Consider the following 16,272-nt stretch of genomic DNA (forward strand, 5'->3'; position numbering starts at 1 on the left):
TGAGGACATTAGCTGAATGATATTTCCTGAAGCTTGGCTTGTTAAGTCTATGACTTCCTCAGATGTCAATGTACTGCATTTTTACCGATTAGGAACTGCGTAGGCCCCAGCAGACGCCATCAGAATCTCTGACGTCACGGTGTTTGCTGCGCGAAATTCCACGTGGCTTCGCTACTCGCATTTTCCTTTTGCGCGTTTTCACGCTTACGAAGAGTCTTGTCGCGTCTTGTCGCGTCGAGTCTTGAGCGTGGTTATTTTGGAATTGTAAAAGAGTAATTTACTGATAATAGAAAAAGCGTTTTTCTCTTTAGTGTCCTTTCAAGTTTCTTCCACATACGTATTGCCTACATACATGTTCCAAACTATGTCCCGAAAAAACGTTTTATATATGTGGTGCAGGGTATTTCGGGAAGTTTATGAAGCACAGGTACTGAACTTCGTTTGCTTCTTGCACATGGGGCTACTTGAATTAGCTGAAACGGGCGAGCTAAAATTAGATAGATCAGGCGCTTATAAAATCTCGCTAGTATGTGCTTCATTTGCATTCGTTGTTGATTTTATATCCCAAATGTTATTCTTTAATCGCAGTAATAAATGTAATATAATAAATTCATGCCTTTAACTTATCATCACAAGAGCGATCACAGAGTTACAAAGCGGGGAAACGTTCTTGAAAGTTCCAGCCCTCCACTAAAGCGAAAGTACTGCGCGGAATCTCGTTACATAGAATCCCTATAAAGGCACATTCTTTTTCCATCGCTCCGCCACAGCTCCCAGTGGTCATGTGACGCGATATGGACATGCACAGCCTGCTTTGTGTGTCCACATTGGTAATGTCTTAGCTTTCGTCTTGCTCCGCTATATCAGGGGTCTCAAAGTCACCTCAGCGAACGGGCCGCATTGGCGAAAATTTACTCCCACGACGGCCAGGTCAACGTGCCGGACATAGGCGCGCGGGGGCATAGGTTGTAGAAAACGCCAGCTAAGGTTGTCATTTGAGGAAGTACCTTTCCCACAGCTCATGTATGGGTCATTTCTGAAGGGGATTTGGCGGCAGGATTCCTACAACATATCGATAGCTATCTTCAAAATGACTAAAACCTGGACGCCGATTCTGACATAGAGAGTTGTTTCACGGTTATGTATCAACGCATGGTGACCGCAGGGGGTGCCTCACGAAAAAAAAATGTTTTAGATCTGTCATGCCTGTGTAGCTCAAGAAGGTACGTATAATAAAAATTTAAAAAAAAATAGACGAAGACAGTCATGTGGGGGCCGCGGGCCGTTAGCGAGAGGTGCGTAGGCCGCGTGTTTGAGACCCCAGTAATATATAGTGCGAGAGCTACATGATGCTGCCGCAACAGCTTTGGAATATGCAGGAACAGCATAGGTGGCGTGACGAAGTATCTGGCTTGAAAAAAAAAACAATTACGAATTCCGTGCCGGATGATGTCCCCTTAGCTCGAACCATATGAATTCAATGAGTAATCGTCGAGAAGCTTATTCACATCTTATCAAACTGGAACGACATCACTTCGTCCACCTCCTGCCAGTCCTACCCGCGTGCTCCAATGGCCACCTTCTATCGGTAAAGCATCGTTAGGAAGGCACACACCATTGTAATATAGAAAAAAAAGAGCACGGTGCAAACCATGCATAACATGAACTGCTGAAAACAGCAAGTAGAAGCCCTCAAAGAGGAGTTTTATAGATGCTATTGAAGAATGGCACGACGTTCGGGAACGAGAGAAATGAAGGGATGAGCTGAAGCAAGGTGTGAGAGCGGGCTAGTTGGTATTCCATAATACTAAAGCTTTAGCGCAAAACGAGCACGGTAGAACCATCTCGCTTGGTCCCAAGTTCGCCGTTGAAAGGAGGCAATCACCGGCAGAACTGCTGTCGTTGGTGCATGACGTCTCCAAACGCGCTCCCGAAAGTGAAGGTGACCGCTGCATTTCTGAGGGTGTTGATGTTCTTCGCCGACACTCCCACCAAGAAAGAGTCGTTCCAGTTGGACGAGTGGCGTCCTACCTCAAGAGCAATGGCCTTTGTGTTTTGAACTCTGACAAAGAAGGTGGGTTCTGTGTTGTACGCCATGGGACGTTCTTAGGTAAAGCTCAATCTGCCATTGATTCTGTGTTCAACCGATGCCCGGATTTCAAATTGAAGGATGTCAAGCGCAAAGCAAAAGACTTATTAACAAAGCTGAGCCTCAGTGCACTTGCCCAGTCTCTTGACAAGACAGATAAGATTGCCCTGGAGATGTTTTTCTCCGCTAAGGCTCACAAGGTTGGAACACCTTTTCGTGTGATTATTTCCGAAAAAGGCACGTGGCAAAAGTCAATTGCCTTATGGCTACAAAGTTACTTAAAGTTGCTATGCGTCAATGACCCCTTTTTAGTCAAGAATTCTTCGCTGATTATCACGCACCTGAATGAACTTTCCAGGCTTCCACACAAGGCTATCTCTATCGATATAAAAGACTTATATTACTCGATCCCTCATCAAGCTCTTTGTGGTGTCATAGAAGAAGCGATATTTGAATTTGGTGCGGTAGCATTCCAGAATGAGTGCGGTGTCGCAGTTTCCGATTTCCTTGATTTGCTCAAACTTTATCTCACTTCTACCTATGCCGACTGGAACGGAAGTGTCTTTTTGCAAAAAAGTGGCGTCTGCATTGGTTCCTGTATAGCCCCAGTGCTTAGTGACCTGTTCTTGGCGCACATGGATAGAAAGGTTCAAGAACGCTTACAGGAAACTAATGTGGAAATGCTTCCGTTTTGTCGATGACTATTTAATTTTGTTTGAGTGTGACGATAGAGCCTTTAATACTTCCCTGCAGCAAGCATTGGCACTGTTCAAGGATTGCCTAAAGCCGCTAACTCTCACGTACGAGATTCCTGAGAACCGATCCCTGAGATTCTTGGACCTTAGGCTTTCCTTTTCGAGTAACCACATATGTTGGAGATATGAGCCTCGTGCGAAAAAACCCTTGTTGCCTTTTGCCTCTGCACACAGCAAGCTTGTCAAGCGCGGAATTGCTTGTGCCTGTCTACACAACGCTTTGACCAAGTCCTGCTACCATTCGATACAAGAAAGCTTCTGCGGGCAGATTGCTCGCTTGAAGGCAGCTGGTTATCCACGTCACCTGCTGGTATCTGTTTCAGAGAAGCTCCGAAAGTGTTCGAAGAGCAGTGACCCGTGCACTAATTCGCAGGCAACAGTGCGTAAGAAGGTGGCTGTCATTCCATACCTGCATGGTATATCCCACAATCTGAAAAAGATTGGTCAAAGAGCGGGGATATCAGTTGTGTTAGCGCCTGTCTTCGTCGTTTCTTTGTCCGCCGTGCTCGTTTTGCGCTAAAGCTTTAGTATTATGGGATGAGCTGGACAGCTGTGTTCATTCTGCAGAGGTCCACAATGACATTCTAAACTAGCTCCAGTGGTGTAAGCTAAGAACGACTGCCGACGCCTTCAGAATTCGTAAGGCAGATGTGCGCCCCTGCGGCTAGCGAAAGCAGTGCAACAAATTTTAGCGCGCCAGGATATGTGGTGCAACAGCGCATGACGTGCTAAAAGGCGGAATCCCCTGATAATTGGATATTTTGCACAAGAACATGTGAAGAGATAAACTATAAACTATGCCACAAAACCTTATAGACTGTATATACTAGCAGTGATGCGATATATCATAACAATGCTATCACAAATTGTTTTTTCTTCTTTTCGGCTGCTTATACGTATATGAAGTACACGGGGCGCACACGGCCGGATCGTTATAATTTTTATCTAGGCTAGTGTACTTAAAACAAAAGTAATAAATTTGGCTTTTTTTCCTCGATTAGTCTTGCTCTGGCAAGGTGCTACTATGTTGAAGACAGGCAGGGGCGTAGCCAGAAATTTTTTTCGGGGGGGGGGTTCAACCATACTTAATGTATGTTCGTGCGTGCGTTTGTATGTGTGTGTGTATATATGCGCAAGCAAAACTGAAAAATTTCGGGGGGGGGGGTGGGTTTGAACCCCCCCAACCCCCCCCCCCCCCTTGGCTACGCCCCTGAAGACAGGTGCTACATATCCAAAAGGGTGCACGATTGGCTTTGTCGTTAGAGCATGCTTTAAATTTCAATAGAGCACACAATAACAACAAAGAGAAGAGAGCGTACTGTTCCCTGTCTCCTCTGTTTTTATTGCGCTCCCTATCGAAACTGAAAGGATGCTGCAAATCCCTTTCCTTGCTACAATATCTGCCACAAAACGCCCTTGATGATCCCCATTGTGTGTGCAGAAAAAGATAGGTATGTACATTATACCTTTGCCGAACGAACGTTCATTGTACCCAGTAAGTCTGCTCAGCTGTTTCCACCGTGAGCACCTTTTTACAAGAAATTACCGTAGGTTAAAGTATAATTGTTAGCGAAGCATGCGCCAACAAAGCGTAGATATTTCATACTGAAAACGCCTCGCTGTCGATTCCATGTTCGAGTAACACCACCTAGATTATTGGCTCGGGCCCCTGTCGGGCCCGATCTGCGGTCGGGCCGGGCCGGGCCGGGTAGGTGAAATTTTTTCTCGGGTTCGGGCCGGGCCCGGTTCTGGCTTTGAGTCACCGGGCCGGGTTCGGGCGGGTAAACTTTAACGAGCTCCGGGCATTCCGAGCTCCGGGAATTCCGAGCTCCGGGACGAGAATTAAGGCCCGTGCAGTGCTCTAGCGTGAGCCATATATGGCAGAGGATAGAACAACAACCCATTGGCGATTCAAGTATTTATTACACGTGCCGCTCACAGAAACTTTAGATGTTGGAATTCTGTCCATGTGCTCGGTGGAATCTCTGCGTATTGCAGTCTTCCGATATCTAATCGCTGTGCTGTACGCTACTTTTCAGAGTGCAGGAATTGTTGGTTCGTTCAGCGATCCTCGCGCCGATTAATTAGCCACTTCGTTTAAATGGCTGAAGCAGCAAGTGAAGCGCAGAAAGAGAGAGAATCTGTTACAGTCACCGCACTACTTGCTTTGCATCTTTTTTTTAAAATCATTTTCCCAGTTAATTGTCTTATACTTCTCCTGCAGTACCCCATAATGCCGTACAGGCATAAAAAAATGTTAAAGGTTCAGCTGATTGTTCTTAGCTTTCCTGGTTGTCTAGGATTAGCTTGATTATCATGCTTACTGCTGTTCCAATGAGACACACGTGGTATACATATTATGTGGCACATGTGTATTTATTTTGCCAGGCAACTACTTCGGGATCCGATGAGTTAAGCTTCTCCGCTCTTTTGCGCCGTTGAGCAGCATTTGCGCTCTCCTTCTCCATGGCTAAACCACACTGGCAAACGCCAGTCAGAGGCGCTATCAAACGGCTCCAGCGCAGTGTCAGAAGGCGACTGCACAGCGAAGGCGAATAGCTGCGCGCGCGTCGGCGCCTACCTCGGCTACGACGTCACTCCTCTGGAAAGCGCAGACCGGCGGCAGCGAGTCGCGCGCGGCAGCAGCGGAGTGCGCGGGAATTGCCGGTTCCGATGCGCCAGCTGTGTGACATCACTGATCCTTACGCATGCGCAGCACGGCTCTTGAGGAGCCACGCAAAACTGGCTCGGCTAGGCCAGTATAGCTAACGCTACAAAAAAAATTGCTGTTTCGTCTGATCGTGACGAAAGTGAGAACACTTTATTGTGACTACTTCTTTTCTTTTGTTTTTTCTGTAACAAAACAGGCGACGTATGTTGACATTCTGAGAAAGCACAGGAAACGGCGTCATCCGCTTTGTCAACGCGGCAGCCTTTCCAACCAACTATCTCAGCTTTCTGTAGTACTGAACTACCACTTTTCCATAGACGAATGCAAGCGCGGCAGCCTTTTCAACCAACTATCTCAGCTTTCTGTAGTACTGAACTGCCACTTTTTCACAGACGAATGCAAGTCAGCGTTTCCTTTCTTTAAAAAGTAGGTGGGTAACTGTGGCGAGCGTTTAACCGAAAAATGCAGGGTACGAAATGTGAGCTTTCTACGAAATTTGACCAAGAACGGAGCAACGCTAAGCGCGAAACCATTTTTTCCCCATGATTTTTAGAAAAAAGAAAAAAAAAGATGCACATACTTTCATACGTAGATTACGAAATCAACAAAAAGCATATACATCAAACATGCAACAGCTGCTTGCAGCATGACTGAAACAAACATAAAAGGAACCAAACAATGCAGAGGGGAAGCCTTCTTGATTGAATATTTGTAACTGAAATGCTCGTAAATCATGCGCATGTTGGCATCCCATTTTCAGGCAACCGAACAACCGTCGTTTAAACGATACCTTTCATTTTTCCTTGTGCACTCTTGTTGCATAGAACAGTTGAAACCCCACGCGAAGTATCCTGCTTGACGCCTTGGACCACATCAGGAAATTAAAAGACCCGCCATATGGGAACGTTACTGCCGACAGCAGCGAATATGGCGGTACTATGCAAAACCACAACGATTAGCATTGTGGCCTCTGCGATTATTCACCGGCGCTGGGGGGAATCATGAAGGCCTTGTCTGTCATACCCTGCTTACTTTAAATGCCATTGTAGTCTTTCACCGTCTTGCCTAAGGATTACAGAACACTGTACTAAGGATCTTGCGGGCTTTTTTCTCGCATCGTCCATTTGCACTGAAGTAGTTTTAAAACACAAAAATAAATTAACCAAGGAATAGCGTGTTTTTGTAAGCTTTCAGTACAAGATGTTGCTGTGTTTATAAAACTCGAAAAATGATCTATAATTGAACTTTTAAATAAATAAAGTCGATGCCAATGTTATCAATAAACATAGGCATTTCCCAGCTGACTCTAGGCGGAGCAGCGAACGCCAGCTGGGCCACCAAGGCTGTGCGTTTGGCTGGGATCTGCTGATGTTTGTTGTTCGCTGCAAGATCTCATTTCCCTCTTCGCTTATGTGATGATTCGGAGCACATTTCATAAAATTGCTGCTCGAGTGACGGTGCGAGACGAACTGAGAGCGTCCGTGCCAGCAGCGGTGGTCCAACCACAGAGCCACAAGACAGGTCCGATGAGACAAGTTACCGATTGTTCTTGAAGGCCCAGGGTGCGCGAAAATTGTGTTTCTTTGTTCCTGACTGTATTATCTGTCTTGCGAAACCCGACGTGCCACCACATCGGTTGCCGTGTCTCCTTACAGAGCTGTATGAGCGCAGCCGGACCTTTCGGGTCCCTCCTATAGGAGTCAGCCGTAGTTATGTCTCCCCTGAACAACTGTCATCGCTGTCCTCCCGTCTTCGAATACTCCTAGCAGTTGTTCGTGTCAACCTACACCACCATGACGTTGATTTGTGAACGCCGTTTGCTCGGAACTGCCCACGGCTCTGTGATGAGGCTGATCGTAGTCCTGCTGCTGACCGTTTCGCAGGTACCGTGATTACACGCAAATCTTTCAACGTGTCCGCATTTTGCTGCCGAGCAAAGATTTGTGTGCTTCCCCGAAATGAATCACTCACAGTCACAGGGACGCCCGTAAACTGCGCGTGTGTATTTTACGTCATTATTACGTGTAACGAGTCCGTTCTTTATGTATTGCCACTCGCAGGTCTCGGCCGGGGAGTACTCGGTGATAATGGCCGAAGCGGACAATTCTGTTCATCAGTTTTGTATGGTGTATTTCTCGGAATTCAAAGAATTGCCTGAGAGCCCAGAAAGAATGGTGAGTTTCTTTTCGTGCTGGCTGTAAGACGCGGACTACATGCCGGCTGTAAGACGCGGACTACACAAAACAATGCTTTGAATGAGCTGTAGAGCTACAGCCTTTTCAAATGTCTCACTTTTTGCAACGCAGCCTTACATCCAAATGGTCAACCTAACATCTCAGGATGGCTGCAAGAAACTACAGTCTATTAACCTCCATGGCAAAGTTGCACTGATAAAGGACAGTGGGAACTGCACGCTAGACAAGGTTGTTCTTCACTACAAGGCTGCACAGGCCTATGGCATAGTCATTTCGACGCAGAAGAGTAGAGTGGTGAGTGTTGCTAAAGAAACGGACACGTGACTGCTGTAGTGTCACAGGCCTTGTGTTGCCGATGTTACTTAACCGCCTTCTCACTTGCCTGCATTCTAGGACAACATTATCATCAACAGAAATGACACGCATAATTTAGATCTTGTTGTGGGATTTGTCACGGATGTCACCGGGAACAGCTTGCTGGTGAGTTTTTATTTATTATTTGCATAGTATTTGATTCACTTCCTTGGTGCGCTCTGAGGAGGATAGTTTGTTTTTCTGCCCAGAACCCGTATAGCCTGAGAGGCATGTCTGAATGGCAAAAATTCAAACATTTCTCTTTAAGTTTGTCCTCAGCATCATCATACAGCTGGTGCGCTAAAGTTCCTTTTTGTTATGTAAATGTATATTAGTTTACATCACTACATAAAAAAAGAAATACAGAGTACTCACAAATATGGAGGTGACACTTGAGGTTCTTAAAGTATGTCAAATATAACAACATAATCGGCCAAGACACACAGCTATTTCATAAGTTTTTCACAATATGAATCGTGGTTCTAAGAAGGAAACAAAGGAGTCCTGATATATGACTGCATACAAATGTTTTAAGCAACAGCCTGTATCTTTTCCTAATACACGTCAAGCATATCTCTCTGAAAAATGCGGGTTTGATCCCACCTGCGGCAGTCGCATTTCGAGGGAGACGAAATGCAAGAGGCTGGTATATTGTGCGATGCGAGTGCACGTTGGAGAACACCAGGTGATTGTGATTTTCTGGAGCCCTCCACTGTCATTCTTTTCATCCCCTTTCCCCTTCCCACGTGCAGGGTAGCAAACCGGAGACTGCTTCTGGTTAACCTCCCTGTCTTTCCTTTCTCCCTCTTCTCTCTCTCTCTCTCTCTCCACTGTGGCGTGTCTCGTAGCAAGAGTCGCTTTGGGATGTCGAACCCCATAAACAACTATTTCGAGCATATCAGCGACCAATTGTTCCAGCTGTTATAAAAATGAAAATGTCTTCAGATGTATGCAACACATTTTAGGCACCTATCCTAAATTCTGTATGCGTTTTAGTGCATATTCTATGTCTGCTTGAATGCTCTTTGTTTTGTATGACAAATCAACAAGAACTTCTTAATGCATTTACTGTGTTGCCCCATGGCTATAGTGATCCCCATATGTATTGGTACATGTAATCACAACAACATGTGCTCAACATGTGCTCCACAACAACTGCGAATTTTTTTGTTAATGTGCGATGCTTCTAATCTAATGAAAAACTGTGCAGGTTGAAAAAATTACTACAGGCTGAAACTTTTGATTAGAGGCTGTGTTCTCACGCAAAGTGACGATTGAGTTTTTTTCTGATACTTGCCTGCTGAACGCTTCTGTCCCCAATAAAATACATAGTGGTGTAGCTGTACATCCAGTGCCTTGGTTGTACCAACTTGCACACTCCCAGACTTGCTGTGAGCTAGTTAATTGTACCTATGTAAGGGCCATTCTCGCTCGTAAATTCATTGGCTTCTTTCAAGATACCCACAATGTTTGTGCCACTTACTAGTTGGCTGTGCAAAACAAAAAATAAGAGGTCTGTGCCCTGATTTCTGACATGCTTTCATTTGTAAATTGTTTATCGCTGTCAAGACTGTCATGTGCTAGAGCTAGACTCGAGGCATTCCATTAGCAGAAGTTCGGCAACAACACCCATTGCAAACACTCCCATACAACTGCGGTATGGACAGTTGCATTCTGTTTGGGGCACAGTTGAGAGAGACGTTGCTTTGGAGTGCAACCTGGTTGCTCATAGTACATACTTTCTTAAAGACCACTTCTGCGAAGCTTATTACAAAAAGCACAATAGATGTCACATCAGAGATGGTTCATCACAAATGAGTGAAACTGATGTTAATGAATAGGGTGCCTTCAATTTAGTGTTCACATAGTTGTTATGAATTCAACAATTCAAAAGCGAGGATAGTGCAGAATAGAGCTGTGCATGGGCCGTATTTCCGAGCCCGAGCCCGGCCCGGGCCCGCTGACTTTGTTGGAGGCCCGCCCGAGCCCGACGGCAAAGCGCTGCGAGCCCGCCCGGCCTGGCCCGACGTACGAAAACACAATCCCATGCCCGGCCCGGCCCGGCTTTTTGAAGGTTCGCTGCAAAAACAAAACATCGTTTTCCGGTAATTTGGCATTTTATTGAGCGTATCGAATATGATCAAACGACACACTACGAACAGTCTCTAATAGAGACTGTTCTAATAGACTGTCTCTAATAGAGACTGTTCGCGGCACTTTTGCTATACACGTAGACGGCCTCATGCCAGCAACAATGGAGTTCGCTCGCCAAAGCCGCCACGTGTATGGGGTATGCACCTAGTGGAGATCAGTGGGGGTATGCCCATGCAAGCGTCAGCTTGCATGAAGGCGATCAACGTCGGGTCGCTCGTCGCTGTCGCGTGCATTTTCACTCGTATGGGATTTGGCCTTAAATCTAACGCGAACAGTCGCGTGGCGCCGTCACTAACTCAGGTGGTGTTACTTCTCTGTTTGTCGGAGTGCAACAAAGGCAGTGCTTTACCTGCTCCCCTTTTGTTTACAGTAGCGAATGGAAAGGAAAAGCGGTAGAAGGCGGTTGCGGAAAAGGCGCTGTAATCGTGCTGGAAAACAATTCCCGCTCATTTTCTTTATTTCGGGCTTGAGTCTGGCTTGGCGCCGGGCCCGAGCCCGGCCCGATAAAACTCCAAGTAGCACGAGCCCGGCCTGGGCCCGAGGTGAAAATACGTCAGCCCGCCCGAGCCCGGCCCGCGGGCCGGGTCGGACTCGGGCTTTTGGGCTACCCGGAGCCCGTGCACACCTCTAGTGCAGAATGCCAGGATTCTTCTTGAGGTGGCTGCAGAGCATAGCATCTCAAGACTGCTTCTTCTGATTTTCTGTTCTGTCTTGAGTCCTTCCTTTGTGGTTATGTGTCTTGTATTTCAGTAAGCATGTACCAACTAGCCCAGCAACAAGTTTTATTAAGTTACATTTCAGTAATCTCAAGACTAGCATGACAAGTGAAGTGCCTGGTCCCTGTTTTCAGAGCCTAATGAAGCCCAAGGAACCCTTGCTCACGAAGCTGTTCACCAAGAAAAGCCTGGCATTCGATTACAGCCTGATCATCATCTGGCTGGTGGCAGTGTTCACCCTTGGCGTTGGCTCCTATTGGTCAGGCCTGGTCAAACACGAGATGTGAGTGCCTTGTTGTTCACTCATACCCTCTTGGCACTCACTCTTCTCTGAGGTTCAAGAGGCCAAAGGGCCTGGAGGGCATGAAGCTTGTTTTGTACTTGCATGCAGTTAACTTGTGCTTGGTTCCTTGGTTATTGCTAGAAGCAGCACAAAGGCTGTTAGTGGTCATTTAAAGCAGTGTGTTTATTACTTGATGGAAACAGGGGAGACTAATCTAGACCAGAGATACCATAACCATATTGTATAAGTAAAGTTCCATGCTTTTGGTGCTTATTTTTCTTGAAAATTGGCGGGTGTTTATCAGAGTTTATATTTTTGGTGGAAATTCGGCGTTTATCGGAGCTTATTTCTCGTAAATCCCCAACTCTCTTAAATTCGGAGTTTTGCATTATTCTCGAAACCCCGAAACCTTAGATCTATTCATTTATGAATACTAAAACATCAAAACACACGAAGCACATTTTTTTTCTAGAAGGTTTGAATGCACAAAAACATATACGCACAAGCGAAATACTTGAACACAAAACACCTGTGTTTGTGCGTATAACAACCTTATGCTTAAAGCTTATTACATGCAAGCATACTTTGCAAGGTTGCTGTCAGTGATCGAAGCGCACTCCTTTCAATTGACGCCTCTCAGCTTTGAAAATGCCCTTTCAACATTAGCACTAGAAACAGGAAGCGCCAGAAGATGCAGCATCCAGCGACAAAGCACTGGCCACTGGAAATTGTGAAGTCTCCAAAACGACAGGGGTTCGCAATGTTATTTCATAGCACTGATAGTTTGCAAAATCACTCGGGAGCTCGCTCATGTCGTCAGTTTCAAGAAGCACTAATTGAAAAATAGGCGCATAGGTTTCGATCACACAGGGCAGCTCATGCTTCGCATTTGGATTCACAATTTGAACACAATACCGAAACGATTCTTTGGTGTACCGGACTCGATCGCACAGGTTCCTCTCAGATGTCTGTCTCCACTTTTCGGCGACAGCAGAGTAGTATCCGTGAAAGTCTGCGACAGTCGTTAAGCGGTCAGTCTTGTCAAGGAGGTCCAACAGACTTGTGACATCTGATGCGAAGACCTCGGTTGGATCACGCCATTGACTGATGAGTGCTTGCAAACGAACCCCCAGTATGGGATAAACTTGGTGTACCAGGGCACTCTCTGCCTCTAGTTCCTTGATGATTGAGAGCACGGCACACGAATTGGTCTTCAGAAACCTCACCTTAGCGAGCAAGTCATGCACAGCTTCAGGCGATGGAATGAGACTCTTGAGCTTCTCACACTTCAATCCCTTGGCTTCGTCGCTTCTCAAGAAAGACTAAATGGCGCTCCAGTTGTCCAAAATATCTTCTAGAGCTTCATAAAAAGAGAACCACCTCGGCGGACATACGGTTTTCAGTGACTTCAGGGGCATGGCCATAGCCAAGCACACAAGACCAAACTTACGGCGCAGCTCCCGCAATGACTTCAACAGGGCAGGAAAGGATACAACAAAATTGTAAACTACGTTAAACGAGCTGGTCCTGATTCCATCCTGCAGAGCATTGCTAAGTAAATGGCACGAATCTTTCAGTGAAGCACCTTGAATTCGTGGTTGGAAAGTTGCAAGTCCTTGTGAAGCTTCTGCACGTAGGAAGCCGAGTCGGAGTACAATGCAGGTTCATCACCTAATACAGCTACGCGCGGTAAACTTTAAATCGGTCAAACCAGAAGATGTATCAATGAGCGCTTAGAACTTGCCCTTTCGATAAAGAACGCAAGGAGGTCATATTGGCTCTTGAAATCGGAGTTTATCAGATAAATCCAAATTGTCAAAAATTTTACCAACAAATGTTTATCGGATTTTTTCGGATAAAACCGAAAACACCGAGCCCTATGTATAAAATACCAGACAGTGATATGAAAGATAGACTGCTTCCAGAGCTAACGCTTGCATTAAAGAAACAATGTGTCGTCAAGAAAAGAAGGATGTTGGTGCACATGTAGTCTGATGTAGCATTGCATGATACTTTTATGTCTTGAAGTATGGCATATTTGTTGCACCAGAGGCATTGCAGATCTGAGCATATTTACTGCAACCAGCAAAGACAGCCTGCTGCTTGTGCTCGTGACTAAGACATAGATTGTGCTTTGCATAGTAGAAGTGAAAATGTGCATGAATAATATGCAGTTTGACCTAAACCAACAACCGCAAGAGTTACCATATGTGGCATAGTTATTCTGTAAAAAGCGTTGCATGTGTTAAAGGGGTCATGAACCACTTTTCCAAGTAATGATCTAATGACCTCAGTATTGGAGTTTACTGCCTCCCGAATCGACTGCCGAAAAAATTTTTCGAATCCGTCAACAATGAGCGTAGTTACGGGGGTTTGGCGCACGCTCTTAGTGCTTTCTCTCTTTTCTCGTGCCGACTGGCGCACTGGAGGGATGGCGCGGGGGTAAGAAGTTACGTCAGCGCGCGTCATGAAATGCGATTGCTCTCCCGCTGTGATTCGCATGCGCGAGTGCGGCTACCGTGTAAATTTAGCAGACTGAGGAGTGTGGCGCGGGCAAGTGGTGGCACCCCGTGGCAAGAAGCGCATCTCATCCGGCTATCAGCCAATAAGCATGCTATATCTCTTGTGACGTAAACTGGCAGATCCGCGACGTCAACGTGCAGACGCCGCGGCCACCGACGAGAGTGAGAACCGGCCTCTGTTTGAAAAGAGGGCGCCTGAGGAAACGGCAACTTCGCGCTCCACTTGTGGCCTTTACGCGGCGCGCACGACTGTAATATTTTGCAGAGCAGTTCATAGCCGTGTCAGCTTTCCGCAGGATGCGTTTTTTCAACAAGGACAAGGGGTGTTTCATGACCCCTTTAAAGAACTGCTCTGTGAAGCAAGTGGTATGAATATGACAATTGCTTCACCACTCGAAGTTTTTACTTTTCTAGCTATGTAGAAAACAGCATAATCTGTCACAAAGGAAGCCATCAAAACTTGGTCAGTCCTTCAAACATTGCCAAATAGTCTTCAAGATAATGCTTGTGTCTTGCATGCCAGTTTCTTGCAATCTTCCCTCATGACAGTAAACTCATTGTGACACTGTATCAGATTGCACAGCCCTTGGGATTAAAGGGACCGACAACCAATTTTATGGTACCCTTTTCTTTAGCACAATGGAAAGCTTACCGGTCAGAGTATCTAATCACGGAATGGTAACGCGGGAAATGCCGTGAAACATTTATAATAATCAAAACTTTCGATCTGCGGCGATTATGATGTTGTATACACACAATGCATGCTGCAAACAGTGGGAGGTGAGCACGAGAGTGGTTCATGCTTCTGCGCAGCGGTTCACTGCACATGTGCATGTGCCACGGCTCGGTTCCACTAGATGCCCTCAAGGCAGCGCCGCTTCTCGTCATGCAACATTTTTTAGCTCGTAAGCAGCGCAGAATGGAGCGGGAATGAATACTTACATATTCTAATTTTGAGCACTAAATGTAATGCGCATGAAAGCATCAGACTACCTACAGCAAAGTTGGCGAAGTAAACGACTCCATAATTGAGCTTCACGGCTCATCCGCTGGGCTGCGCGACATACTGATTTCTTGTGACTTTTAAATGTGATTTAAAAATGCAAGTCCTACTCATATCGTGAAAAGATGCTTGATCAGTCACTATAATTCGTGGTCTTTATATTTCCACCAGGATCTAACGACACATTCTGCCCAGTTGTTGGTCCCTTTAACATGTGTTTTTTGTTATATATGCATTGGAAGAAGGTCCAGCTTGCCTTTAGTGCTATTGCATTAAAACATCCTTTTCAGCTACCAGCACGAGATTGGCAAGTGCTCGCATACCAGCCACGCCGGAGCTGAAGGGGAAGAGAGCTCATTCCCAAAGTCTGAGAATGTCCTCGAGGAAGAGAGCTCGCTGGATGTCTCACCCGTGCTGGTCACACTCTTTGTCATTTGCATGGGCGTCATGCTGCTTTTGCTCTACTTCTTCTTCCAGTACCTCGGTGAGTTCCTCCTTCTTGGCAGTAGTATTGTCAGTAGTTAGTAGTATTGGCAAGCTGGACTTGCATCTCATTCGCACCAGCGGTCGAAGTGGTCGTTTTGGTCAAAAAGCAATTGTTCCAGGTCAATCACTACCTGCTCAATTTTTCCAATGCATATGTGCAGACGCAAAGCTTGTGAGCCAATCAGATGCGCAGGAGCAGAATTTCTGCTTGATTTACGAGGCCCTAGTAGTGCGACGGATGTGAATGGCACTAGCCTCAACTCGTATCTGCATGGTGACGAGCAGGTTTTGCTAGCCATTGTGATCATCGGTCGCTGCGAGTCGCTTCTTGGTCACCAGTCGCAGTCTCTCATGCAACCACTGTCAGTAACTAGTGTTGAATTAAACCTTACTCATTATAATGAGCAGATAAGACACAAGGTGTTTCAGCAGTGACATTACAGTAAAAGCTCATTAATTTGGCACTTGTTAATTCTGAAGATCGGATAATTCAGACATGTTCTCTGGTTCCAACAAGCACGTGCATTGTTTAATGGCGTCATACATCATTAGTTCAGTCATATTTGCCCGTAACCTGGTTGATTAGGACGATCCTTGGAGCACACTGAGCGTGAAATACCGCAAATGTGTGACGCAAATAAACTGCATTTGTGGACAACCGAAACAAAGTGGTGCAGTCTGCATCGCCATAGTCATCAGCACAAACCGTACATTGACAACAGGAAAGCCATATGCCTCATGCCTTTCTGCGTTGATCACCGTGTGTGACACCACACTGCCCGCAGACCTTCAGAAAGGCATGGTCGCCATCCACAATTGCGTTGTTGGTGAGCAAGGCTTCAGCGGCTGCAGCAAACTTATTTTGTTTTCATTCTTGCTTGGAGCATGTGAACTGCATGAGCCCTATCTATTATTGTGTTGATAGCTACTGCAGTATCATCCGCAGCGGCTGCAACAAGCAGTAGCTTTGTTTTAGCCGTGTGCCTTCAGAACTGTGTAGTCGCCATCCATTGTTGTACAGGGGAGTCTTGCATCCATTATTGT

At 46.0% G+C, this 16,272-nt stretch overlaps 2 protein-coding genes across 3 annotated transcripts in view; both read left to right on the forward strand.

Annotated features, from left to right (window-relative positions):
- LOC119393937 (uncharacterized) overlaps positions 1-16,272 on the forward strand; it is a 635,915-nt gene that overhangs the window by 159,050 nt on the left and 460,593 nt on the right. The gene's annotated exons all lie outside the window — the stretch shown is intronic.
- LOC119393932 (signal peptide peptidase-like 2B) overlaps positions 6,865-16,272 on the forward strand; it is a 49,078-nt gene continuing 39,670 nt past the window's right edge. Inside the window, exons 1-7 of one of the 2 annotated variants that reach the window (XM_037661126.2) lie at positions 6,865-7,077; positions 7,171-7,398; positions 7,576-7,689; positions 7,822-8,004; positions 8,104-8,190; positions 11,069-11,217; positions 15,033-15,226. In XM_037661126.2, the coding sequence (XP_037517054.1) occupies positions 7,309-7,398; positions 7,576-7,689; positions 7,822-8,004; positions 8,104-8,190; positions 11,069-11,217; positions 15,033-15,226 (817 nt within the window). In that variant the 5' untranslated portion in view covers positions 6,865-7,077; positions 7,171-7,308. Of the gene's footprint in view, positions 7,399-7,575; positions 7,690-7,821; positions 8,005-8,103; positions 8,191-11,068; positions 11,218-15,032; positions 15,227-16,272 lie in introns of both variants that reach the window. The other variant, XM_037661127.2, reaches the window with a different exon arrangement.

The sequence above is a fragment of the Rhipicephalus sanguineus genome, chromosome 5 (assembly GCF_013339695.2).
Source record: "Rhipicephalus sanguineus isolate Rsan-2018 chromosome 5, BIME_Rsan_1.4, whole genome shotgun sequence".
Lineage (NCBI taxonomy): Eukaryota > Metazoa > Arthropoda > Arachnida > Ixodida > Ixodidae > Rhipicephalus > Rhipicephalus sanguineus.